This window comes from Siniperca chuatsi, linkage group LG20, assembly GCF_020085105.1.
Source record: "Siniperca chuatsi isolate FFG_IHB_CAS linkage group LG20, ASM2008510v1, whole genome shotgun sequence".
NCBI classification, from domain to species: Eukaryota; Metazoa; Chordata; class Actinopteri; order Centrarchiformes; family Sinipercidae; genus Siniperca; species Siniperca chuatsi.
In genome coordinates, this window is record NC_058061.1 from 19,030,926 (window position 1) to 19,058,899 (window position 27,974).

General features: G+C 40.1%; 2 protein-coding genes across 3 annotated transcripts in view; one reads left to right on the plus strand and one right to left on the minus strand.

The window, feature by feature from the left end:
• LOC122867549 (ras-related protein Rab-26) overlaps positions 1-27,974 on the plus strand; it is a 92,202-nt gene that overhangs the window by 51,657 nt on the left and 12,571 nt on the right. Inside the window, exon 5 of the mRNA XM_044178490.1 lies at positions 10,603-10,655. Within this exon, the coding sequence (XP_044034425.1) occupies positions 10,603-10,655 (53 nt within the window). The remainder of the gene's footprint in view (positions 1-10,602; positions 10,656-27,974) is intronic.
• On the minus strand, positions 21,823-26,802 carry LOC122867548. 2 transcript variants are annotated; one of them, XM_044178489.1, is made up of 3 exons: positions 26,680-26,802; positions 24,968-26,083; positions 21,823-22,727 (listed from the first exon to the last, which is right to left on the minus strand). In XM_044178489.1, the coding sequence occupies exons 2-3, from the start codon at positions 26,025-26,027 to the stop codon at positions 22,666-22,668; spliced, it is 1,122 nt and encodes a 373-aa protein (XP_044034424.1). In that variant the 5' UTR covers positions 26,028-26,083; positions 26,680-26,802; the 3' UTR covers positions 21,823-22,665. The 2 variants fall into 2 exon arrangements, with proteins under 2 accessions (XP_044034424.1, XP_044034423.1); XM_044178488.1 differs by having other exon boundaries at positions 21,823-23,670.

Sequence of the window (27,974 nt, forward strand, 5' to 3'; positions counted from 1 at the left end):
GACAGCGGCAGAGGGAACGATGATTGAGTTGAGCGGAGAAAGTATGAAGGGGTGACTTGGAGGTGGAGAGAAAAAGAAAGAGAAGGAAAGAGGGAGATAGATGGAGAAGAGGAAAATGGCAATTGGAAACAAAATGTTGAGGGCAGTCTTGCTCCACTATGGGGAGAGCCTTGAGCTGTGTGATCCATCATCAAACTCTCTGTCTTTCTCTCTCTCTCTCACACACACACACACACACACACACACACACACACACACACACACACACACACACACACACACACACACACACACACACACACACACACACACACATCTTACTAGCTTCCTGAATATTAAAATGGATGTGCAAGGTCACAGTCAAAGGCATGTTTGAGGCTTTATTCTTGGGAATCTGTGTGAAGTGAGTAGAGAGGAAGGGTGTGTGTGCGCAGATGTATCTGCCTGCTTATACTCTCCATTGAACTTATTGTCTTATAGTATAATATCTTGGCTCATTTTATCGTTTTCAAATATTGATCCAGCTATCACATTCCACATGCTTTACCTATTAATTTCTCTTTAACATTTATCTGCAAAGACTGGCTTCAAATATAAATGGATTTAGCTGTCACTACACCTCGGGAATTTAGTAGTCGCTTGTCGTTGTGATTGATCCACCATTTTCTAAAATGGATGTCGTAGAATGGAGCCCCGTAGGCAGTGCTTGGCTAGGAGAAGAGGTAGAAAAGACAACTGCTGCTTGAACTGTCACAGGGATAATGAATGTGATGTAAGGAGGGGACGCTGGTAGCAATTTCAGACACTCACTCTCATTTTGTTGTACAGTAACATCAATGCCAGGGCAGCAACTTGACTGAAGGAATAAAGTAAAACTCATCAGTCAGTTATTCTCCCCACACACACACATACACACACACACACACACACACACACACACACACACACACACGCACGCATACATTCCTATATTTCCAACTGTGGACTATAATTCTACACTGACCAAGTGTGGACCTCTGTTTCTGGTCATTTTGAAAAAACAAAAATAGAATAGAAAATTTATATTTAAGGTCTTTTCCCATAATATTACTGGAAATCTGCATCCTCTTGCATCCTTGAATGATGTCTACCTATCAAGGAGGGGCACTCCATATACTGCAGTGGAACTGTTTGTACCCATTCTTTCACCTAATGAGGGTTTGTTTACTGTAAAGACATTGTTTGTTTCTTTCAAAAAGTGATAATTTAACTTTAATGTTTATTATTTAAACATTACAAACAGTGATAGAAATATTACAAAAAATTGCCACATTGAGGGACTACACCGTCTTATTGCCACATTGAGAATAAATAATATTTTACCAACAACTCAGAAGTAACTTGGCTGCATGCACTAATATCAAGGACTGGAGTATTTGCAAAAAATTTTACTTTATCAAGTTGCAAGTTCATGGAAATATTCTGGCAGTATTTTTAGTGTGCATGTATCTCTCTGTAAAAGTCACTTCTGAAACCACAATTTTTGTCACAATAAGGAACTTAACAAGTGGCAAAAGAAGCACACAGGTGCTTTACTTGAGTAGAAATACTGCATTTAATATTTTACTGAAGTAAAAGTACATAAGTATTGTCAGCTAAATATACTTAAAGGAATAGTTAGACAGACATTTTGGGAAATATGCTCATTTGGTTTCTTTACGAGAGTTAAATCAAAAGATTGATACTACTGTAAACTTAATATGAAGCTAGAGCACAGATACTGGAAGCAGGAGCACAGATACTGGAAGCAGGGGGAAACAGCTAGCCTGGCTCTGTACAAAGTTTAAAAAATGCCTACAACACCTCTAAACTTTACAAATGAACACATCATATTTCTTCTTTAGTTTAATCCATACACAAAGAAGAGAAAAAACAACAAGCTATGTTTTTTTTTTTTGCAGGGAGTTACGTGCTGGAACTTTTTTGGGGGGCTGGGCCTGAGTCTGCACTAGTTACCCGGAAACCTCATGGTCATACTTGCCAACCCTCCCAATTTTCCTGGGAGACTCCCATTGCCCTCTCCCGGTTTCCTCCCAGGGTTACAATTCTCCTGTGTTTCTCCTGATTTATGACCAATTTTTACACCTTTTTTTCACAACTTGTTTCTCGCACTATACAGTGTGTATAAGCCCCACTACTCTAAGTCTACTGTTTCCACCTGGACAACAATACAGTTACACCAAATGTTGATTCCTGGTATACACGTGATGCAGACGAGTGCTCCTCGCACCTCCTCGTCCTCAGAGACAGAGAGAGAAATGGAGAGACTAAGAAATACTCAAGCAAATTTCAGACGTCCTGAAAAGAAGAATTCCTGTTTCTTGCGGAAAGTTTTAAAGGAAAGGGGCATGGCTTGTATTCTTTCCTGAGAACTAAAAGTTAAATTAAAAGTATTTAACATAAAAATACTGTTGCAGTGTTCTTATTATTTTTTAATTTTCATTCTTTTAAAGTCACAAGAATGCAGGAAACAAAGTTTCTGAAACTCCCCCTTTCCCCATTTGGTTTCGAAATCCTGCCTATTTTTGAGGTCTCAAGGTTTGCAAGTATGTTCATGGAAACGACAAGACCCGGCCAAGAAATAGCGTCACACATCACTCTTCGTAAAATCAGAACTTTTTACACTTCGGTTTTTGTATAGATTAAACAAACAACATACAATATGTTAATTAGTGAGCTGACATTGTGGGGGTGGAGCTGGACTCTATGTCGGTGGTGTCAGAGAGGAGGATGCTGGCCAAACTACATGCCATCTTGGACAGTCGGTGTAGTCCCTCATTCGTCCAGGAGTGTTCTATCGTAGAAAAGGTTTCAGTCGTAGTCATCTGGACACTGTTTTCAGAATCAAGACGTTTCGGCTCCCATCCGGAAGTCAATTGAGACACTCAATTGAGAATGACTTCCGGATGGGAGCCAAACGCCTTGATTCTGAAAACAGTGTCCAGATGACTACGACTGAAACCTTTTCTACGATCTTGGACAGTGTCTCCCACCCGCTCCAGGACGTGCTGGTCAAACAAAGGAGTACCTTCAGCGGAAGACTCATCCCCCCAAAATGCACCACAGAGCGCCACAGGAAGTCATTCCTGCCTGTGGCCGTCAAACTCTCTAACTCCTCTAAGTGTTGGACACTGACTTAGGGTCATGTAGACTAAGTGGACATTGATCATTAACATCACTGCAATACTTGAAATAATTGTGCAATATTCTGTGTTTAATACTGCTGTGCAATATACTCTCTTCAGTTTAAAATTCCCTATTTATTTTTTTATTCATACTTCTATTACTGCTGTGCAATATCCACCGTCTCATAATCATCTTAATAAGCTACACTTCATGCACTATTACTTATTACTTATATTATTACATTGTATTATTATACCGTACATACTTATCAACCCTTAAATCCACTTTACACTTTTAATTTTATACTTATATCCACTTGGTACTTAATTTATCTTACCTGTGTTATAGTGTATTATATTCTGATTTGCTTAGTACTTCTATCCCTGTGCGCACTGACGTGATAGTGAGCTGCTGTAACAAAAGAGTTTCCCCTCGGGGATCAATAAAAGTATATCTGATTCTGATGAAAGTGGTATCAATCTTCTCATCTAACTCAAATACTCATGGAGAATGGCAACTTTCAGTGTGCTGAATTATTAAACAGTAATGTATTCTGTAATTGGATGATTCTTATTGCTCATGAGTTAATATGTCAGCAACATTTTATTGTTGTTCCTGGTCGATGTGTCGCAGTCAAATAAATGAAACAGAGTAAAGAGTATGTTTTTCCCCTGGAAATATAGTGAAGAAGTATAAGGCAGCATATAAAATGGAAGTAACTATATAACTCGCTAGATTTTGTGGCTCTTTTTTGCCTGTAGTGCTTGGGCGTCCTGGTATCGAATGGTTAAGGGATGCTTACCATAAAACTGCGACATTCCCCATTAAATTCCTTCCAGGAACCTCTGTTGCATGCCATCACTCCCTCTCTCCCCCTGTGTTTCCTGTCTCTCTGTGCTGTCACCCTATCAAATAAAGGTACTTCTAATTTTTGCAGTGCAATCTAAAGACCTTTTCGATGAAAAGCTTGAGTTTTCGTTGAAGGACGTGCCTGTGGTGTGGCGTTGAATTTCAATGTTTCGCCAAAAAACAGAAAGTTCTTATAACTTGAGTGTACATGGTCATGTCTGCCCCAAACTTCACATGTTTGATAACAGTCCCACCCTGAAGACATCTACATGCCAAGATTTACTCATAGTCATATTGCCACCTACTCGCAACAGGAAATGACATGTTTTATACTTTGATGTACTCCTCCTAGCAGGTTGCCCAGATCCACCTCACATTTTGGCAGAAAAGCCTTAAGACCTTATTGATGATATATTGTGAAGCTTGTGAGTTTTCATTGAAAGGCGTGTCCATTAAACAGGAAGTTGTTGTAACTTCAGTGTACATGGTCAAATCTGCTCCAAACTTCATATGTTTGATAGGAGCCCCAGCCTGAAAACATCTACATGCCAATATTCAGTCATAGCGCCACCAAATGGCAACAGGAAATTACACCTTTTACTCCTCCTAGCAGGTTGAGCACATCCACCTCAAATTCTGGCAGAAAAACCTTAAGAGCTTGATGATCCTTCATTGTGAAGCTCTTCAGTTTTCATCAAACGCTATTGCCATGGCGATGAGTGTACATTGTCAGATCTTCCCCAAATTTCACGTTTTGATAAGAGTCCTAGTCTGAGGACATCTACATGCCATGAAGGAGTCATAGTCATTGTGCCACCTACTGGCAACAGGAAATAGGGCTTGTGTGATAATCATCATTTGATTTATGTGAAATTTTCTTGGTGCGGTCCACACTTGATTAACTGAAACATGACATATTATTAGGGGGTGTTGTCTAGTGCCACATAGTGGACACAAGAAGTGACATTTAACTCCTTCATGCAGTGTTCAAAATGCATGAAATTTCAGAAATCAGAATCAGAATCTGAAATACTTTATTGATCCCAGAGGGGAAATTCTTTAATGCATCATTCGACCCTGGGTAACACCACCGCGGATGCTGCACGCCCCGATGTGCAGTCTGGTGCGAGGGCCCGTTCATCGCTGCTTGCACCTTTTAATGTCTATTTGCATTTGTATGCGAGCATCACTTGTTTATGTGACTTATATTCAAGGGAAGGAGAGCATCCAAGGTCAGCCAGTGATTATTGACGCAGATTATCATCTGAGAGATGATGGATGACAGTGCTCTTTATGGATCACTTCACTCCATCAAACTCCATCCCTTCCTGCTCAAGGTTTCCTGCAGGAACTTTGATAGTCAATGTGGTAGTGGCTTATAAAGTCAGGTAGTTTATATTGTGTGTAATATTGGTGTGCTGGCGGGTTGCATATGCAGGGAGGTGAAAGTTTTATTGTTCTGTTTCCAAGAATATGGAGCCAAGAGTAATTATGAATTTTAAATGTGATTAATTTCCTGTTAATTCAAAATACTGTATGACAAACAAAAATACTAATACAATTTTCAGAAATCTTCTTCAACCCCAAAAAGTCCTTATACCTAAATGACAAAATAGGCTATTTGTCTTTGGGCATTACAAAAACTAATCATTTGAGTGTTTTCTGATCTGCACCTAGGATACATTTTGAAAAATAATAATGATTGGCTAAGGTTAGGGAAAGATCACAGTTGGGGTTAAAGAAACTGCTTAGTTGAGGTTAAAGTTTTTATGGTTAGGTTCTGAGGTCATGGATAAACAAGACTCCATGACAGAATTTGCTTTGAGCTACATCAGAATGCTAATATGCTCACAAGTCAATGATGTTTAGATGATGTCTAGCAGGTTTAATGTTAATGTTTATGTTTAACCATCATTAGTTTATCATATTAACATGCTATCATTTGATAATAAGCAGTAAACATAAAGTACAGTTGAGGCTGATGGGAATTATCAATAATTTTCCAGGTATTTGCTCATAAACAAATTGAAAATTTGACTTAATGATGGTGCTAGATGAAAAGTCATGTAATTACTACTGAGGGGGGCATGAATGTAAGAACCAAATATCATAACAGTCCATCCAACAGTTGTCTTCACTAAGAAATTGACAATTGTGGTTTCACTAAAAACCACAAATGTCAGTGTCTTGCTGGCACTAGAGGAAAAGTCAGGAGGTCACCAAAGTCATTACGATACATTGTCTGGGAGCTATTTCATGGCAATCCATCTAGTATTTTGGCCTGCTAGTGGTGCTAGAGGAAAAGTCCGGGGATCATCAAAGTCAGTAAGATTCATCCTCTGGGCACTATGATGTCTTTTCAAAATTTCATGGCAATCCATCTTATAGTTGTTGAGATATTTCAGTCTGGATCAAAGTGGTGGACCGACTGACAGACTCAACCTGGCCTAGAACCATGCCGATAGCATTGCAACACCATGAATGCCTTCGAGGTGAGCCTGTTCAAAAGTGCACACTGTTTTCCTCATTTGAATGAGTATTTCATCATGCCACTCTTCATGACGACAGGCTTTTTGCCTGGCCTTCGAGTGTGATCATTCATAACAGCTGTTAACACTTGTGTCTTTAAACATGGTTCGACCATATTTTGTTTGAACTATAGTTAATTTCACTTTGGCCTTAGAGGTTTTGCTTCTTCCGCCTTATCACAGAACAGCCATTATTGTCAGGAAAACGTTAACACATCTTGTTTAAGACCACTACTACTGTTTTTAAATTCCGCCCTAAATGTTTCTCATGTGTTGCAGTGCTGCTTTTGGTCAGCAGATGTTACAGGTAAAAATTTCATTAAATAAACAAAAATTAATTATATTACTATCATGATTTTACTTAATCACTTCATCAACCCAGTGTGCATTTTCACACTACTTCTTAAAGCAATCATAATTACAAAAAGCTACAGGAATGTACAGGAATGCATACGTTACATTCTATGTTCTATGTCAGCCTCTTTCATTAGCATATTTGTCTTCTCATCGCCGTTTGTCCCGTTGTCTCACAGTTTCTTGATGAGGTTCTAGGACTTTCCATCAGTATGTCTATCCCTGTTTACTCTTACTCACCTTTTTGTCTCTGCCTGTCTGTATCTCCTGCCCTTGTTCTCTCACTATTACCTACGTCTTTATTTTTCTGTCTTTCTCTGCCCTTGAGCTTGACTTCCTCCATCTTTCTTTCTGTTATTTCTGTCTTGTATACACTATTTTGCAACCACACTGTAACTGCCTGTGATGACAAAACTCTCTGCGTCTCTACTGCTGTGCGAAAGTTCTCACCTGTCTTGTGCTCTTGGCAAGATGTAATTGGATTAAGAGAGGGTGAAGGAAAGCAACTCCTTGTGGTTTACTCTAGTATTCTGGTGGCTGATAAACACAAGAGCCACGCAAGAGGAAATTAACTCGTGGGGCAGATCCTCTCTCTCTCCCTCTCTCTTTTTCTTTAGACCTCCCTCTTTTCTCTCCCCCTCTCTGTGTTTTCTCAGTTTGACAAAGTCAGAACACGCTCACGGTGATTACAACTCATTAAACACCCTTCACGGACATGTCTGGCTGGAATAAACAAATAGAAGACTTAATACAAAATAGATTGCGGGAAAATGTGGCCACAGCTGAGGGGTGGAGGGGTCGGGTACAGAAAGGGAAGAGGAGGCATACGTGGGGGTTAGGAAAAAAGTGTAGGAATGAGGATGGAGTGAGATGGAGGTAGATGGAGGAGATGGAGGTAAAGGAGAAGATGGCTGGAGGGATTACATGCAGTAGGTATGTGCTGTGGAGGTAATTAGCTTAGGCTAATTTTTCCAATTGAAGTTTGATCCGGCTGTGAAAATGAGCTACAATTGCCCTCGTAGGTGTAATGACTTTTTCTGTCTGACAGAGCTTTATAATGCACACGCTCCGGTTTGTGCTAAAAAATACCTGAGGAGATATTATCCTGTATGGCAGCATGGTGCAGTTGGAGGTAATTAGAATTCACATGCATGGTTATGTTGTCAGGCGTATTACTAATGCTGTGGTAAATGGTAGAGCTCAGCACTTTGCTAAGCTAACAGTGGAAGACGTCATAGAGGTTTCTCTTTATGCATTTCTCTTGTCTGAGATCCAAAAGCTCTTGTTGAACATGAAACATTGGAACCAAATTATGACACCAGTCACTATCACATGAATTCTAAAGCAAGAAATAGTGGGACAGACGGTTCCTGTGGTGCTGTTCACAAATTTATATATACCTAATTGAGCTACTAAAGAGTGGCCCAGTTCTAAGCAAGAAATGGTTTTGTTGTGAGAGAAAGTAATAAGAACAGGGCATATACATTCCCCAAGGCTGAACAATCATCTGACTTTACATATAATACACTATGAAGTACAGAGTGATTGACAATTATGGGATGTGTCTTACAATGTCAAGAAATCAGCAATTCTTGGGTCTGCACCAGGATCCGAATCTGTCCACAAATCTAAATGACAAAACATCGTCACGTCCATGTTTGCTAAAAAATTAAGATTGAAAGTTCATTGTTGATCTTGGAAACAGCAGTTGACAAAACAATTTCACCACATGGTCCATTCAGTAGCTGTTCTGGAGCTTTAGCTACTTAGAGAAGGTTAGAGAAAGGTCATGGTAATAGTGTAAAGAAACTGATTCTGACTGTTGGCAGGAGACAGGATGCATTTAGATGCCTTACTTGTGACTTCCTCCCTAAGATGAATTGCGCCGCTAAAACTGACAGCAGTCATTATTCGTACATAAACAAGAATTGCTTGTCAGGAAAACCTAACCATAAGGTTAAAGGGGAACTTAACCAATTTTATAATAATAAAACTTTATTTATAGAGCATTTATCAAAACAAAGTACAAAGTGCTTCACAAAGAGAGAAATAAAATACCACAGTGAATGATAAAATATAAAATAAATGAAATACATAAAAACAATAAAATAAACAGACAGCTCAGGTAAAATCAAGATATGCTTTCCGATAAAAATGTGTTTTGAGAAGACACTTAAAAGAAGACACTGACTCAGACAACCTAATTTCTTCAGGCAAGTTGTTCCAGAGCACATCGAAGTCTGTTTACAGGTGTTGGGTAGTATGTGAACAAAGTTGTGTAAAGCCTTTAGTGGCTGCTCGAAATCTGATAAATTCCCTCAAGTGATGACACTTGAGTCAGCGGCGGTTGGGTCTGTAGACTACAAGTTTGAAAATGAAAAAAAATCTGGGGGTATGGAGTTAGAAAGTGAGCTTACCAGATCTCTGGAGCCCGCTCCCCATCTCTGCTTGAGCCTAGCGGCTCAAGGCCATATTAGCTGCTTTTAGCACAACAAAGCCAAATCTCCTACGGATGGTTGAGTTGCATTGTGGGTAATGTAGGCAACAGGTTTTGACAAGTAATAAGAACATGTAGAATAAAAAAGATGATATCTCTGGTTCTGCCGCATCCCTTTTGATTCTTGAACAAGTGACAAATCCTGGCATTTTTCTGGTGAGGACAGTCGGACAGGACCAAGATGACTATCTGTAAGCAAAATCTCACAAAACTCTACAGTGTTATAGAAAACACAATTAAAGGATCTTAAAGGATTTGATTTTAATTGTTATTGTTTTCTTATACAGCTGTCTTTACTCAGTAGGCTACCTTGATGTAATAAAACAGCTCTCTATATGAATAAGACAACTGAATCATCGCTAATAAATAACTCAGCGGCTGGATCAAAAGCTATTGACAGCTATGACATTGAGACTGAAAAGAAATGAATTCACAGGTTGGCTGTTTATGACAAACAAGGTCAGAGATGAAAGACAGAATTATAAAGCATTTTATAAAAAATAAGTGGAATATGCATATGATGATGTAAAAGATCATTGAAATTAAAATAAAAGGAGAATCATATGTCCTCATGTAATAACAGACTGATTTCTTATCAGAACAGCACCATCAAATCAGAAGGTGTTGTATCCACACAGAGTGCCTCTGGAGCAGGGGACAGGGCTGGAAACTTGCCATGATTCGCCATAATCTTGGACCATGTTCACTTCATGTTGCACACGTTTTCTATTTTGTTGTTCTTTCCTTGTGTTCTTTCTCACTCTTTGTCAAGCATAATGTAATTCCACAGTCTTCTGCCTTTTTCTGGATACTCGGATCTGCCATTCTGAAGCAAAAGGGAAAATTATTCTCATCCAATGGTTTAATGGCAGAGTGGCACTAACACTGGTCACGATCAGTGATTTAGTTAGTTACTGGCTGTACAGACACAACCACTGCAGCAACTTTCCGACAGCAGAAAGATTTGCACCACTACATTAGTGAACAGTTACAGTGGCTATACAGTAATACATGTTTGTGATTTGATGATATAAACAGTGGACTGATAATCACCAGCACATTCCCCCTGAACATTCTATCATCGGTTGATTCTTTAGTAACAAAATGACTCTCTAAATCAGATTTCTGAATGTGGTTTGTTAGATCAATTAGCAGTCAAGTACAGGACAATTTCAAATGTGTCTTTTTTTTTTTCTTCTCTCTCCTCAGCTCTCCTCCTTCTCTATGACGTAACTAACAAAGCATCCTTCGACAACATCCGGGTAAGGACAACCACTTGGACTCTTCACTCCTTTGATATGTTCATTTTTGTTTTGTGTCAATCCCCAGGAAATGTTTTTTGGAAAAATTTGCAAATATTGAATGGTGATTTATTTATGCTCCTTCAAAAGAGCCAGTAATGGTTCGGGCATCCATACTAAGACTGCCTGATAACTGGTACACTAGGGCTACATCCACCATTCATGAGTACACTGCTCCTTTTCAGAAGTAATCTTCATCCATACTAACACGCCTGAAAATGTGAACAGGCACAGAAAAACAAAAATAATAAGGCAGGGAAACGTGACTGCTCTTATCCTCCCGGATAATGCTGTTTTTATTAAAACACTGTAAATAGCATTTTGTTTGTCTCTTTTCCCTCTTTGTATTTTCAAAGTATTTTTGTGTCTTTCTAAATATAGACAATATAACATCCATTCCGTCAATGTACAAACTCAAATACTCCCCAATATCACAACACGTACTCTGAGTTGACATTAGCCTAATGAGGCTTATAGCCTACATAGCGTTACACATGTACTCTTTTAGTTGGGCTATTCTTTAAACTGCATTTGAAAAGTATTTGCTTTACAGCAGAAGGCTGATGCTAAATGGCTGAACACGCTAACAGCAGGCTAAGCTAAGCAACTAGCAAATGTTTGAACATTGATGCATCAAAACAAATCCATTATAGACAACAACGTCCATGAAACAGTACTGGTAGTCACAACCTTGTGCATTCAAAGAATGTTTCCTGTTTCTGTTGATGTAGTCTGTGGATTAGCATTGTGGCATAACTTTACCATGTGTTTGCTAGAAGTTGACGACAAGATCTTTCACTTCGGGCTCTGTACTTGGTGTTTTGATGTAGTCTGGACCCAGGAAGATGGTGATAGTCTTACTGACTTGTCGGATGATGACTAAAACAACTTGTCAGGATAGTCCATGGGATAGTCCAAATGCATTTACGTTATCGGTTTTCCTGAGTCTTCTCTCGTCACTCAGGTAAAACAACATGCAGGATACCTTTTTAAATACATCCACGTGTGCTAGTTTTTGTTGTTGCTTCTTCCACATCTGGACATTTGAAAGTTTTCTTGCCATTCCCCAGGAACCACAACATCATTAATAAAATTATCCCACCAGGCACTAGTTCTTCACCCAAAACCAATGCTCAATGTAGGGCTGATAATGCTACTGAACTTGGGAATTGTCACAAATCGCTCAAATAACAGCTTGCCTCCTGCGCATGTGGGCAGTAGTATCATTATAAAATGTTGAATTTAACTACACAACAGATGCTAGAATTGACAACAAGGTCAGCAATGCTGGTTAGTTATCCATATTGAATTAGCCATGCTTTGTGTTTGTTTTCTTCCAGAAAATGGTTATGTGATAGGGGCATGATGAATCAGGGAAGGACACGTCGTTACTGATGAGACCCAATCAAGAAGCAAACGCAAGTGTCTGCATTGTCATTTCCAAAAGCTTCCATTTTTGCCCTTCCAGACTAAAACGCAATCCTGGAGTTCTCAAACAAAAACTGGGCCAGCAGCGTTTCCAAACTTTTCTGTTTTAGGGGCTAAAACGCTGGAGCCGTGTGGACACGAGGTGTAAACATAGCAAAACTTATGCATTTTAAAATTAAGAAAGTTCAGGAGTTAGAGTGAAATTAGGGTGTAATCAATGTACCGGCAATAAATTGGCTGGCTGTCTAAATTGATGGGTGTAATGATTCTTGGATGCTTGAAACCACTGTTGATTCCTCTGGAGGAACAAATAAAATGCCACTTGATGTTACTTGGTGGAATAACCATACTCACACATTGACCCTTTGACATTTAAATGAAGGTGCAGCTGAATAGTGCTTCCTGTTTGAGAATTCTGTAGATTTCTGTTAGCATAATTCTTCGGATATCTAAATTGTTATTTCAAGGTTAAAGGTACATTTATTTGTCATTCTACAACACAGGGCTGAACAATGAAAGTTTGCATGAATGCTTACTTTAACATCAAATCCTATATATTGTTGAAGGCTTTCCCTTTATGTAAACAAAGCAGAAATAAAATCTGGATTGTACAAGTTAGGATAGTGCTCATAGAAAGTCTCTTGTCCACTGAAAATGTGCAGTTGATTACAAATGCTCTCAAAGTAATCTGCAGTGGTGCCCATTTGCTCATACTCACAGCAGGGATGGGATGATGAACAATGAGGACAGTGAGTGAGGATGACCACAGTGGTAACAAATGAAGGAAGGTGTCGAAACTGAAGAGCATGGGGGTGCAGATTGGAGCTCACTTTTCCCCCAAATGGACCCATCTCTTTGTAGTCGCAGCATGTCTCTCCTCTGCACTCAGTTCCCACTGTGATTTTCCAGCCATCTCCTGCCCCATTTGGTGCCACTCCCCTCATCCTCTTTAGGTGTATTTTTCTCCTTTGATTAACACAGAGCGAAGAGCAAAATATGGCCATTATAAAAGTGTGTGTCTTACACATCAAGGAGAGGAATGGCTCCATAGCCATCTGGCAGGGCTGATGCATTTACATCTGGAGTCTGTGTGTGTGGGTGGGTTTGTTCGTGTGTGTTCATGGGTATGCCTGTGTGGGGTGCAGGTATGTGGGCTCAGGTGTGTGTGTAGGTGCGCAAATGCCTTCATTAACAGAGGACGGAGAGCAGTCCCCAGAGAGAAACAGACACAGCTTAGCTTCTCTCCAAACAGCTGGTTACCATCATAATGCTTTAAATAGTTTGCAGTAAATCACTCTATCAGGTATTTGAAGCCTTGGATCTAATGGGGATGGAAAACAGAGGACAGACAGGGGAGGAGGAAAGATGATGTAAACGGATAAATGGTTAAGTAGACAGGAATTTTCAATAACGTGATCTGCTACTAAGCTGACATAAAGGACAAGGTTGGTGATATTCTGTATCTTTTATTGGCAACATATCCATGAAAAGCATGTTACTATTCCTGAGAACCACAGGAGCAAACACAGAACACAGGAACAGGAAGAGTGTAGATGATTTGAAATCAGAAAGCTTCTGTTGAAAATGGAACTGGGGATTGAACTATGAGAGGTGATGTGTATATATGGAGCATCTACCTGTAGCACTCATGTGCAAAGGTGTCAGACACGATTGCACGGTTTGCTGATTTATTTTTTGTTTAATTTGAAATTACGAAGCAGTAGCACTCTGTCTCTGTAGTATCTGTATTGTCTGTGTATTGTTTCACGTTTCAAATGAATTTGGGGTCAGAAGATAAATCTTCCTTTATCCTGACATGATTTTTCTCTAAATTTTTCTCTAAATCTATCTCATCCAATGTCCCTTAGATCATCACTTACTGTAGCGATTTCTCCATGCATGAGGATGTTATCCTGTTAGCATTAGCATAAAAACAGCACTAAAGCTCCAGAGCAGATGCAGACTCTGTGGGAGGCTAGTGGACAGTCTGTGTGTGGTGAATATACAGAATGGGCTATTTTTATACTGGCATCGTTACTTTTACTCAAGCAAAAGATCAAAATACTTATTTCACTGCTGCTTATGTGTCACAGCCAACACATCTACTGTATATACACAGAAAGCATATGTTAAAGCTGCTTTTACCCGGATGAATGTAAACATGTGGCACACACAGCTCTCACTATATACATGTGCACTCAAGGCTACTGCCGCACACTGTATCAGCACACACTGATGTCTCCCATAGTGAATCCATTAGCAGCAGAGCCTAAGGGTGAAGGCTGGAGAGCATTTGGATGATAAAGAGATGGAGACGCTGTGCCCAGTGCTTTCCATCACTCACTCTCTCTTATACTGTCTCCCATGTTTTGTTTTGTTTTTTTGCTCTTTCACTTCTTTTCACTCTCCATACCATCTGTACCCATGGCCACAGCCACTGCTGCTTTCTCTCTGCCGCTCTTTTCTGCCTCTATTTACCTCCATCTCTATCTCCTGCTATCTTTCTCTGCCTTTCTATTCCAGCAGTCCAGGGTGTTTTGCTTCATATTCTATTTTGTAAGACAAGTACATTTGCAGTAATTCTGATAAATGTGGACTGTCATTGTAAAAATAAGGAGGGCACAAAAATAATCAATCATCTTGCATTTTGCTTCTTGAGCACCTTTCAGACCTGCACCTTGTTACGTAAATGCAATGGCAATTTAACATGTAGGTCTTATGTATGAATAAGCCCTGAGTCACTTCTATGTAATGACAACATGATTTATTAGGCTGGACCTAATCATTTTTAATTGAATGCTGTCTGATTGACAAAGGCTGCTGCAATGCTAGTTTGTTTGTTTGTTTGTGAGTGTCCGTCACTGATGCCAAATATCGCACAAGCATTGTGGCTGTTTTTTGTAACAGTCCTGTCATGTCTGAATAAAGTAAGAATAAAGGAACATTTACCCAAGAGGCTCCCATGTCTGAATGACACAAGGCCATCACTTTAACAGAAAGATGAAGCCAGCAATGTTACATATTCCACGTCTGAACAGGGCTTTAGTTGTTGACCAGAGAATGACCATGGAAGACCAAAATCTCTTTTTTCCGACATCCTTATTTCATGCATGTATGTGTGTTTCTGTACCTCAGCATCCACCCAGCGTGTGTGCATTCACACGTGTATTTTGCATGTATGCAACAACGTTGATTTCTGCCAGAGATCAGCAGCATTTTAAGATGCTTTTACTTGACGTTGCAGGAAATTCTCACATTTTTAAAATGTCAGTAATGGTCGACAAAAATCTTACTTGAAAAATGTTAACAGGTAAGCGAATGAATCTTCATGATGTTCAGTACAGCTGACAGTGAGCCAGCTATCTGTTATACATTAAGGTCTTAACATGAACAAGTCTCAACTCAAAATCCTTTATCATTACTGTAGTGATGCAAGTAATAAAACATAATGCCCTACATGATTATACAATCTGCCATTTAATTCAAGTTCCTCATTGGTCAGGGACATGTTGATGATAATTTTGTGCTTTACTGGTTGTCATTTCACCATCATCGTTTTAGATGGACCCTGATTGTCTCTCATTGTGGCACCCATAATGATCGGTTTCAAATTAACTTACAAAAAAATCATAAAATATAGAAAGCACGTCATCAGGGTCACTAGAGACACACATATCCTGGTGTGTCCACTGTATTCCTCCAGATGTGATTATGCTGCAATACATGTGATTTTTACCAACAACTTCATCTGGATAATCTGAAAAAAAAGTCATTTTCTGGCTATTTCCCATGTTGCATTATTCCTTTTGTATGTATTATTGCAAGAATGTAAATATAGTCGTAATGTTTCAGGAGCCTGATGCCAGTAAACCCTTGAATCCTTCATAACCTCATATGAGGGCTTTACAGCTGCTACTTTGGCACCATGCGTCGTGTTAGCTAAAGACACTGCTCAGTTGCAGATTTGCACTCACTCACATGCCAAACACACACACACACACATGAATATACACAGACCAGCACAGCGGCATGCATACACACACACACAGACAGATTTTATTGGTATTGACCAGCACGCTCAGGCACAGAGGCCACAGAGAAAAATCATTAAATCACTGAGAGCCTTTTCACAGCAGGGAGGCTTTGTTGTTCCAAAGATTCCCGGTAAAAACAGTAAAATAGAAGATCAGTATGATGTACACCTTTTTATTATATATCTGAAACCAAACCTACGTCCTTAAAGAGAGGAGGAACAACAAGTGTTTGTATATAAACAGCTGTAGAGAAACAGCTGGAGCTGTGGTTAGTCTAAAGTGTCACCCAAACACAGTGTGTCATAGTGTGTTCTTAGCTAGCCAGAAATAGCATCTGTACTGTTAGCTGCATGGCCACTTCTGTCAAATAAACACGGACTGCTAAAGGACTCCAGCGCTAAGATTTGTGCAGATCAAAAGAGGCAAAAACTTGCGTTGCGTCTGACCACACCTTGAATATGATCTGGCAAAAAGGAAAAAGTCAAAACCTTCGACAAATATTGTAATGTTAGAAATCAAATCCAGACACGTTGATCATATACACCCCAGTAAATTAGACGTACTAAACAACACTACAAAATGAGGGACGGGCTTCTGGAAAAAAAGTTTCTCGTTCTGCAATAATTTTCCAGCACAGCCTCTCTGGTACCAACATAGACATTGATGAGTCTCAGTGCCAGTTTGCTTAATTGAGCTGCATGGACACCAAAAAGCTTTTGGTTGAACAAAAAAAAACCCCACACTGTTGATTGGCAGGCGAGAGTGGTGATGCTTTGCTCTTCGAGGTCCTTTCCTTTGCCGAGCAGAAAATTAACGACGCAAAAACACACTCTGCCTCTTTATAGCACTGTATCAAATAATGTTTGTCCTTCTCTCTCCCTCCTCTCTCTGCTTTTCTGTATCTCTCTTCTCTGCTCACACAAACTCACAAGCATATTTGTTGATTTTCTCCATCCACCCCGCTACATCCCGCCAGCCCTCAAACTTTCTCTTACTTTCTGCTTCTTCCTCTGTTTATTTGCCATGCTTTCTCCCTTCTGTCAAGGCTGCAGCTCTCTGAATCCAAGTTAGCTTTTCACCTTCTTCTCCAAGGCTAATAGGGGCACTACTTTGTCATTTTCTGGCATATTAAAACATTCCGTGTCGCCACAGCTTATCAGACACGAGTGAGAAAACAGTTTGAAATGTCCCATGAATATGTAAAAGACAAGGGGCAGGAGAAACATGTTAATATTGTAATTATGCAGTTCAAATGTGTGAATGTTTGAAGTTATAGCCTGAGCGTTTCATACTGAAGATGTTTTGAGCTTCTCTGGAGTTTTTGAGATGTTTCGGTGACCTGTATAATTTTATGCAGCTAAATGTAGCTTCCTTTAAGTTGAGTATTGCTGTAAATTTACGCACTGTATGATGATACAGTAGAAGCCCTGAGTCACTTATACAGGTGATAATGTGTAACTGGCTGTTCGAAGTAAAAAAAAGTTTGAAATAAAAATACACTGGAAATGTGTGATATTAACAGCTGGTATGTGTTCTGTGGAGAGGTACACAACAGCAGGACTATGGACATTTCTGTACTGAAGTCACCGTGGATTTAAACAGAGACTGACACACACACACACACACACACACACACACACACACACACACACACACACACACACACACACAGAAATGTTATATATGTTGAGTACTTTATTTGAAGTATATAATAAGATGCTGTGGTACTGTGGGACCCGTAACACCATACATATGCAAATTTCACAAATCACACACATGCACACACATTCCACTAACTTGGACAGAATTCAAATTCAAACACGCACTAACATGTACACTTTTACACAAAACCACACGTATACACACATTTCCTCACAAGTGACACTGTCCCAAACACACAGACACACACACACACACACACACACACACACACACACACACACACTCAGTGCAGCAGGCTAATAAGTGTCAGTCTGTTCTGCCTCCTCTGCTCTCCCCGCTCTGACGGATGAAAAGATCTCCTCTTCTCTGCCTTTTCATCTTACTCTTCTTGTTCCTCCTCGGAGTGGGAGTGCATCCAGCCGTCTCATTTAGACTCCTGAGACTTTTTTTTTCTTTTTACACTTAAAGTTTCAGTTATTAATCCGTTTGGGTGAAAACTTATATCTGAGGTTCATTCACACCAAGTGTGTTTGGAGCATCTTATCGAACCCTGGAGTGTTTGATCCCTCAGCTCAGTTTATTTGGCAGGGTGGGAACACACGTCTTTTGAGCTCAGGTGGCACCAAATAAAACCACTAAGATGTCTTAAAAGCCCACTGTTTCTTTCTTGATACCAATGCTGATACTTCCATTCAGTAAACCTCACTTAAAAAAAGTAAACAAAAAAAAAAAAAGCTGTGAAATCTGAAGGGCAGCACACACTGGTGGTGTATAACATCCATCAAAACCAAGCTCCCAGGAACAGTGCTGGGCTGTGATGCCATTTTGGTATAGTGGCCACTTTTGGCACTGCAGGAAGTACACTGGCCCAAATGACTTTGTGCCATACACAATCTAGACTAAATGAACAACTGTAAACCCCCTTAAATGATCCTTAAAATAAAAAAAAAGAGTCGTATCAATATTTCTATATTTCATGGCATTCATGTGTATGTGGAACCAACAGGATGTCAGTCAGCTCAGCCAGAGAAAAAGTCTCCGGCAAGCATGCTCTCAACTGAATCGGCCAGAGGTGGAGTCTAGTGCGTATTTTTGGCATATGCACCCAGTGAGCAACTTGTACTGGAATGAATTCAGCTCCATCTTGGATTGTGGCATCCAGTTCTCCAATACTCCTGGAACCCTGACTATATAATACTGCATAATGTTACCTTAACTTAGTCTGAAGAAACTTAATGAAGCAAATGCAAAAAAAGTGAAGTTCTCCATCCTGGTTTTGACCAAAGGCAACAAGCTCTAGGTGTGATGGTGATCCTCTGATGAGTCTCATGTGACCAGACTCCTCCTCATCGCGTTTGTGTCAATGCAATGAGTTTAGAGCTGCCGTCCCGTCTTGACGGGAAGAGTTGATTTCCCAGTAGCTGATGCAGGTACAATTAGGAAACAAGAGATCTTAACACAGTTGAAAGCAGTGTTCAGCGTGTAGTCTTGAGGCTTGAAGTGCAATGTGTGTGCAGTGTGATGATGCAGCAGCTTCAGATTTGCATGCACAGGGTAAAATACAGAGTGTGTGTATGGGTGTGGGGTCTCTGCATGTGTTTATGTGTATGCATGATGATGAGTCCCACTGTTCACCTGCCTGCAGCGTTGCTTCCAGCCTGCACTGCAGATCTCTCTCCGCTCTGCCCGGCACCCAGCAGCTCATCTCAGCGGACCAAACCCAGATTCACACAAGTGACTATCCATCTAAACTTCTCTGCCTTCATATAGATTTTGTTGCACTATATCCTGCTGAAATATTACCAAATATTTCACAGTGAAAGATAATATTTTCTTTAGTTTAATATAGATATATGAATTTTTGGATGGGTAAAAACTTTTTAAAGCTAAATGGGGAAAAAAAAACTGACATTCTTTTAATAGGACCAAAAGCAGCACAAGAAAAACTGCAATGCTTGGTGGTCTTAGCGTACAGGTTAAATCTAACATCACAAACCTGGGAGTGATCAGGTCATTAAAACATCTTTTTTTCCATCTCAGAAATATTGCCAAAGTCAGACCTTTTTTTTTAACTCAGAAAGATGCTGAGATACTCATGCTTTTATTACAAGCCGTTTGGACTACTGTAATTCACTCTGCTGGATTACCCATAAAGTCTGTAAGAAAACTACAGCTACACAGAGAAAAAAATCATTAGAATTCTTTATTAATTAAGGTTAATTCCCGTAAACATTTGAGTTAACAGTTTGGGGAGGCTTAAATCAGGCTGGAGTCATCTTTGACATGCCAGGAAAAATGTTATCATATATGGAAACAATTGCCAAAAAACAGCCAATGACAATGTTCTCAGTTCAGTTATCAACTTTTCAAGATTTTTGACCAGCCAGACATCGACTGGTCATGCTGTATTTTAGGCACCGTAATATCTTATAATTTCCCAGGAATTTTCCTGGATAGAATGATGTAATTTGGTACTAATTAAAGGTAATGAGAAATTAATGTAAGACAGTGTACACGGTAAGACAGTACACCCACTTAATTTATTTGAGTTTGTAAGAAAAATCAAGAGATGATGTCATAGATGTCTGAAAAATGATCTCTACTCAAAGTCCATTTTCTAGCGTCACCGAGCTAGTAAATGGACTTTGAGTAGAGATCATTTTATCACTCATACTAATCCCAAAACCATGAATTAACTTTCAAGCTCAAGACACTATACTATAGTTCAATAAAAAACAGAGGAGATGGAGTCTATTAGCTTTTGTTTTTCAGATAAAACATTCTGAAAGAGCTGCTAAAATCTTAATGTAATAATGTCATCAGGGTTATCTCGCCCTGGATCTTGAGACTTAAAATGTTTTAACTGAAAGCCTGCATTACAAACTGCGTGTGGTTTGAAAGAAGTGGGCAGTATTGCGTTACAATATGGGAAACGTAGGATCCAGTGTTTTAGGAGCTTGACCCATGCTCGGGACTGTCAGGATATCTCGGTGATAAATCCCAGGAGTGTTCCTTAAATCTTTGTAAAAACTGACTGAGATCCATTGAAAACCAAGTAAATATTATTTTCTTATTGAAAATATATATTTGCGTATTTATTGAATTATAGACTTGCCTGTGCTTTACCACACCAAGAGTGACATTTCACATTTGCATGTGTTCTATGTAAGAGTTTTAATTAGTGTAAATTACACTTATAATTAATTAGAATTGAATAGTTGGAAGTGTGCTGCAGTGTACACGGTCTCCATTTCCCTTTTAATAGTAACAAATTACAGGAACCTTCCCAGTTACCTGGTCAGTTCCATTCTAGGAAATTAAAAGCTTTGGTTCAGTTTCCCTCAACACTTTATTCTGTCTGAACTTACTCTTCCAAGTGTGTCACTAGTTGATAATGTCAATACATGGTAGGGCTGCAAACCGGCAACAAAAGATAAACAAGTGTTGGTCTTTGGCTGCTACTTTACACAGTCTGGATTTAGGCCGATGTTTTGTAATTTTTAGCTTTTTCTAATTGCAAATTTATCCCTGCTGTTGCTGCTGTAAAAACACATTATGTGAACACTCTGAGTATTACTTGACTTTAGTAAGACTGGTATTGTTTTTAGTTGCAACCAGTAAATACAGTGATAACAGTCGTGTTTCTTTTCTATTTTCCCCGTAAGCAGCTGTTCCTTTGTGAGTAGACGGTCTGTAAACTTTAAGCTTTTTGCTGTCTTGAGCCTATTTTTCTGTTTATTTGACTGACCTGAGATAAGCGGCTAGATTCTCAGCACTTTGCACCTGTGTGAAGTCTGCATACTATTCCAGTCACATTGCAGCCACAAGCAAATTAGATTTTGCTGGTGCACAGTGAGTGTGTTTGTGCATCTTTCAGGCAAACACACCAAGGTTTACCCAGGTATTCTATTGTATATAGTAAGGGCCTGCCAAGCCTGAATCATCAATCTATAAAGTATCAAAAATAATGACAAATACCACAAATACGTTACCAGAGGCCAAAGTAATGTATTGAAAAGGTTTGCTTTATTTTACCATTAGTTAAAAAGCTCTATTAACAATATTTTTTTTCAACTAACAATGATGAAAAACAGCAAAAGCATGCAAATCATCACACTTGAGAAGCGTTAACCAGTGTTTTTGCTTATATTTGACAGAAAAGAAAGAGATTTATATTTGACAAGGGACCCCAGCTTCAAAAAGTTTACTAAAAAAACTAAATTAACTGAGATGATTAATGATTTATTGCCATCAGTTTATTTCCTTTTGGTCAAGTAATCCATTAAGCTACTAATATCAGTGCCTATGAGTTCACATTTATTAGTTTTACCACAAAGAATGTCATATCTGCTATGATAAGTAACCTATACTGTCAACAGATCACATCAGGCAAATTTCATACACTATACAAGCAAATATACAACAGTAACTTAGGTCGCTATTAGCAACCAGTAGGAATTGCAACATCTGCAGGGTTTGTTTCATCCTACACAAGTAGCACCACATGCCCTTAAAGCAACACTTGCTTGTAACTCACACAAAGAATAAAGTCGCATTTCCACAACAGAGAGAAGTTAGCCAAACATTTACAGCAGATATTCAACAGAAATATACAGTGGACAGGTAAAACATCATGCAAATAGTCATTTGTGTCAGGCGACTAGAAAAGTATGTTTTACACTCTAGAAATCTCAGACCTTTGAGTTAAAAACCTCAAATGAGGCGGATAGACCATGATGTCCCATCCCCAGGACATTCCATACATGTACCGTAATCTGTACTGTAATCGTTCCTGGTAGTTAATGGTGTTGGATGTTAAAGAAGTCCCAGGGCTCCTCTCAGTCTCCTCAGCCAGGGAAGCGCGGAGTGGACCTCTCCCTGTCGCAGCTGGTATCCACACCTAGCCATGCTGAAACACAGAACATGCTGCTGAAAATGTTGCTATTGACTGACACTGACAGGATGTAACCCTGAGGAAGCTACACTTCAGGTGACACACACACAGGTTCTCAGGGCTTTGAAATCCCCACAAGACAGCAGGACCTGATGGAGTATCACAGAGAGTTCTGAAAACGTGCGCTGAACAGCTCGCAGGGGTGTACACAGTCATTTTTAAGTCCTCTCTCACACAGGAAACAGTCCCACAGTCCTACAATGAATGACTTTAGCTGGTTCTCCAATCCATAAACTCTGTCGTTCGTGTCGTTCGACACGGTAGACCCGCTACAGTTTGCCTACCGCCCAAACAGATCAGTCGATGATGCGGTGGCCATGGTGCTTCACTCTATATTGGAACACTTGAACACACACAGAACATATGCACGCATGCTCTCTCTGGATTACAGCTTCAACACGATCTGACAATGAAGCTGAATGTGAAGCTGGCCGACCTTTGAGTACCAATACCCACCCAGAACTGGATTTTGGATTTCCTTATAGACAGACCACAGGTGGTGAAGATGGGAGAAAAGACCTCTGCTGAGCTCACAGTCAGCACAGGAACCCCTGCAGCCTCTCACCATCAAGGGGACTGAGGTGGAGCTAGCTGACAGTTACAAGTTTCTTGGCCTTCGCATAACAAAGAACCTGTGTTGGGCCACCAACCCGGTGTCAACAGTGAAGAAAGCACAGCAGCGGCCTTACTGCATCAGGCTGCTGAAGAAGGCCGGACTCAGACGTCAGCCCCTAAACCAGGCCTACAAAGGACTCATTGAAAGCGTTGTCACCAGCGGCATCACTGTGTGGTTTGGAAATACAACCCGAGCTCAGAGAAAATCACTTCGAGTCATCAAAACTGCAGAGAGAATCATCGGCTCTGACCTCCCCTCCATGGACACACTCTACACACAGCGCTGCAGGAAAAAAAGCATTTTTAGTGACCGACAACACCCAGCTCACTCTGTTCAGATGGAAGAACTCTGGATACAATCTCGGACACCACAGGCCAGTGAGCATCACCACTCACAAGGCACGCTTCCATAACAGCTTTTTTCCATCCACAATAAGTATAAGGCATTTATTTATTTCATTATTAATATTTATTATCAGTTTTCCTGTGCTGCTCTCTTTTTAACTGCCCCTCCTTTACCTGTCTTTTTTTTTATTAAGCAGACTCCATAAGCTATGCACAAGAATTCCAGTACACCTGTACTGCCCTGTACCTGTGCAAATGGCAATCAAATCCTCTCCTCTCAGCACATGGTAAAGGAAATCAATCAAAAGCTAATCAGGGTGAAAGGCACTCAGGCAAATTAGGTCTTCTGCAAACTTTAAAGACAATGTTGTGCATTGTTACTGTTTGTGTAAAGGGGAACACCAACAATTTTACAGCTTGAGTTTACTCATCATGAGGCGTACTACACAGTTTGTAAATATGGTTGTATACTGTCACGGCCTTAGAGAAGTGTAAGAAAGTACCCCAGATGATGTCATAAGGGTTATCTTGGCTTGAGCTAGAAGACAGCATATTTTTAACCGAAAGCCTGCTTCACAAACTGGGGAGTCAGTTTGAAGGAAATGAGCTTTTACCAGACAGGGAGAGTCTTAACCAAAAGATGCAATCATGTTGCATTATGGGATGTGTAGGATCCAGCGTTTTTGGAGCTTGATCCAAGCTGGGGACTAAAAGTCAGGATATCTCAGACCCTGCTGCATCAATTGAGACCATTCTTAGTTTAAATCTGTATCTTACAAGTTAGCCCCCTCTCCCCCAATCAGAGGACAATCTTTATTTATTATTTTACAATTATTGTTTAAAAAACTCATTTTTCATCTCCACTACTCTAATCCTAAAGCTAAACCTAGAAAATGAAAACAATTGAAATGTAATGCTTCAGTAATAATGGAGAAAAGAAGAACAGGCCACCACCAAAGTACATTCAAGTATGTTAATTATTTTAGTTGATTCCATCAGTATCACCAGCCCTAGTGGCATATGTCTTATGCTTATCAATGGTTTGTACAAATAATATTTCCACCATAGAGTGATGTTTTACAACAAGTTTAATCATTCTATTTGTAGGTTATTCTCCATGTTTGTGTTGAAAATAAATATTTTTCCAAGGAGGATGGTCATGGTAAACACCACTGGGTTTACACATTTTAAATCACCCATAAGCTAATTATTGGGAGATTTTCACAAGTGCTTACCAGTTTTTCTCGCATGCAGGCTGCTGTGGTCCTCAGTCTGGTGTGAATGTTTAGGCTTTGGCTTTATAACACTGGGGTAAATGTTTTCTTCATTAGCTTTGGCTGTAATAGGCCGACGGTGTTGGCGTGAATGGGCAAACAATTGTGCTATTTGTCTTGCCATGGCAGTTTTTTCTGGAACAGGTGGTGGAATTTTGCGTGGCCGAGTGGTCACCTTCACCTCCTCTTCATTCCCCTCGCTGAAGACATCGTCAGACTCATCTGAAAGGGTGACTGGGCGGAGTTTCACAGTGCAGAGCTCCTCAAGTTTCACCACAGGTAGAGTGGACGCCAGAGACCTGAGGAAGGCTGAGGACTCGGAGTGGTGACGACGGGATGGTTTGGGTTTGAGAGGGGGTTTGGTTTTAGGGGAGGGATCAGGATTAGGAGTGTTGTCTGATTGAGAGTTGGGAGCAGGACCAGATTTGGGGTCAGGAAAGATGACAGGGAGGGGAATCTGCAGAGACAGCCTGTTAGTGCGAGCCCGGGGGGACGTGGAGTGGGACTTGGGACGCAACTTCCAGCCTAGAGGGTCGTGGCCGGTGATGACAGATGTCTGGACAGGAGGAGGAGAGGAGCAAGAAGAAGTGGAGGATGAGGAAGAAGAGGATTTGGTGGGTGAGCCAAAGACCCCAATGGGGGGGCAGGAGTAGCGTTTGGCTGAAGAATGGGATGCTGTGTGAAGTCGGAGGAGGGATACTCCACGCTGAGGAGGCTGTGGTTCCTTCTTGTTCTTTTTCACAGTAATGACTGTGGGGGTCCCACACTTGCAAAAGTCGGCTGACCACCGCCGCTGATGAGAGCGGGGCGCAACATTAGAGATGGAGACTGTTGACACAGAGCGCTCTCTGGGCTCCTGGCTGTGTGTTGTGACATATCCTGGTCCTTGTCTGTTCTTGCAGTCTCCGTTCTGTGCCACGAGGCTCACATGATTAGCATTAGACCCTTTTTTATTCATCTGGCCACACTTAGCATAGCTATCATTGGCACGGGCTGGGCTAGGAGTGGAACATTTATTCATCTTGCTTGAAGGGGTGAAACCTCAGTGTTTGACAGGTCTGGTGAGCATAAAGAACCCTGTGAAGAGAATCATGTGGAAAGTGAGAGGACGGAGGGGGGTCAGTCTATTTCATTTCTCAAAAGAGGAACAGGAGACGCCCATAACAACTTCTCAAATCAAGTTTTGCATGTTTCACAATGTCTTTTCACAACAGAGATACTTGCTGCTATGATAACAACTGTCACTCGTGTGCATTTTTGAAAAGTTGTTATACAAATAAATGCTAAACTACTGTTTAGCTTCTAAAATGCTAAGCTATTGTAACAATAGCGCAAGTGGAGAAGAGTCATAAAGTCAGCAAACTGACTGTGTTCTTTATACAGCCATATAATAGCCTACACTTTGCTAACATTAGCTAGAATTAGTCAACATTAGTTTGTTTGATTGAACTACCACTGTATTGCACACGTCAATAAACATGCTAACTAAATAAGTAAACATGAAATTCTCTCAAAATAGTTTGTAACTTAAAATGTAGTAATTTAGTTAAAAACTGGAAAACCTCAGATCATTATACCCCAAAACAACAACAACAAAAAAGAACGCTGACATGTTTACAGTGTGAATACCTTTGTCTCTAAGATGTGAATGTAAAATGTAAAACATTGTTTACCTGCAGCGCTGTGTTGATCTCAGTTCTCGTCCAGTCTGGACTAATCTCTCCCTCTCATCTCTTTCTTAATATCACTATCTGTGTGTGTTTCCCCACCCAGCGACCCACCCCACATCTGACCACAGCTTCCTCAAACTAACGCCTAGAAATGTTCCCATTTCACACACTCACACACACACACACACACACACTCACTCTCACTTTCATAATAGCATGAAGTAAGAGCAGTATGGGAAAGTATATATTTGTTCATGAGAAACACATTTCACACAGTTTGAAGACATTTAAACTTGATGATAATGTACAAGTCCACGACCGACCATGACCTCACTGTTAACTATTTTACTATTTTTAGTAATAATCCACAGCTTCTTCAATGTAAATATAAGTATGGTTTTCTATTCTAATTAAAGGGTTAGTTCACCAAATCATAAAAGAACGTATTCTCCCACTTTCTTCAATTTTTGACCAAAGAAATTTGAAAGTGAGAACTGTCCACAGTGAGGTCTGAATAACAAGAACATTGTTTCTTAGAGGAAACTTTCAAAAGTAACCTTTCAATGCTTTGAGTTCCACATATGACATTCCATTGATTTCTGTTGTCTTTGCAGAATAGCAAAAGCATGTCATAATTAACCTCTCTGTGCTTCACAAACTCAGCTGCAGCTGCAGGGGAAATTTATTTTAGCCACGCTAGTGACTGCAATGTCCGTCTGTTGGTCAGTCCACCACTTTGGTCCACACTGAAATATCTCAACAACTATTGGATGGATTGCCATGAAATTTTGTGCAGACATTCATGGTCCCCAGAGGATGAATCATAATGACTTTGATGATTCCCTGACTTCTCCTCTAGTGCCACCATGAGGTTGACATTTGTGGTTTTGTATCTCTGAAACTATTGAATGGATTGTCATGAAATTTGGTACAGTCATTTGTGTTCCCCTCAGGATGAACTGCACTCCCTTTTGTGATCCCCTGACTAGCGCCATCAGAGTTCAAAAGTAAAATTTGTCAAATACTTTGGTTTATGACCAAATACCTGCAAAACTAATTGACATTCTCATTAGCCTCAGCTGTACTTTGGTGGTAAACATTATACCTGCTAAACACAAGCATGCTTTGAGCTAGCTGCTAGCATGGATGTAGACTGTTAGTCTTGTTACTACAAAGGCAACCTGCAAGTAGAATGTAACTGCATTTTCAATTTGGAGATTGTTAATATGCAGTGCAGTTATGTTTGTTCTCAATGATAAATATGTGGCATGCCACTATGTGTAGGGACATTTCTGACT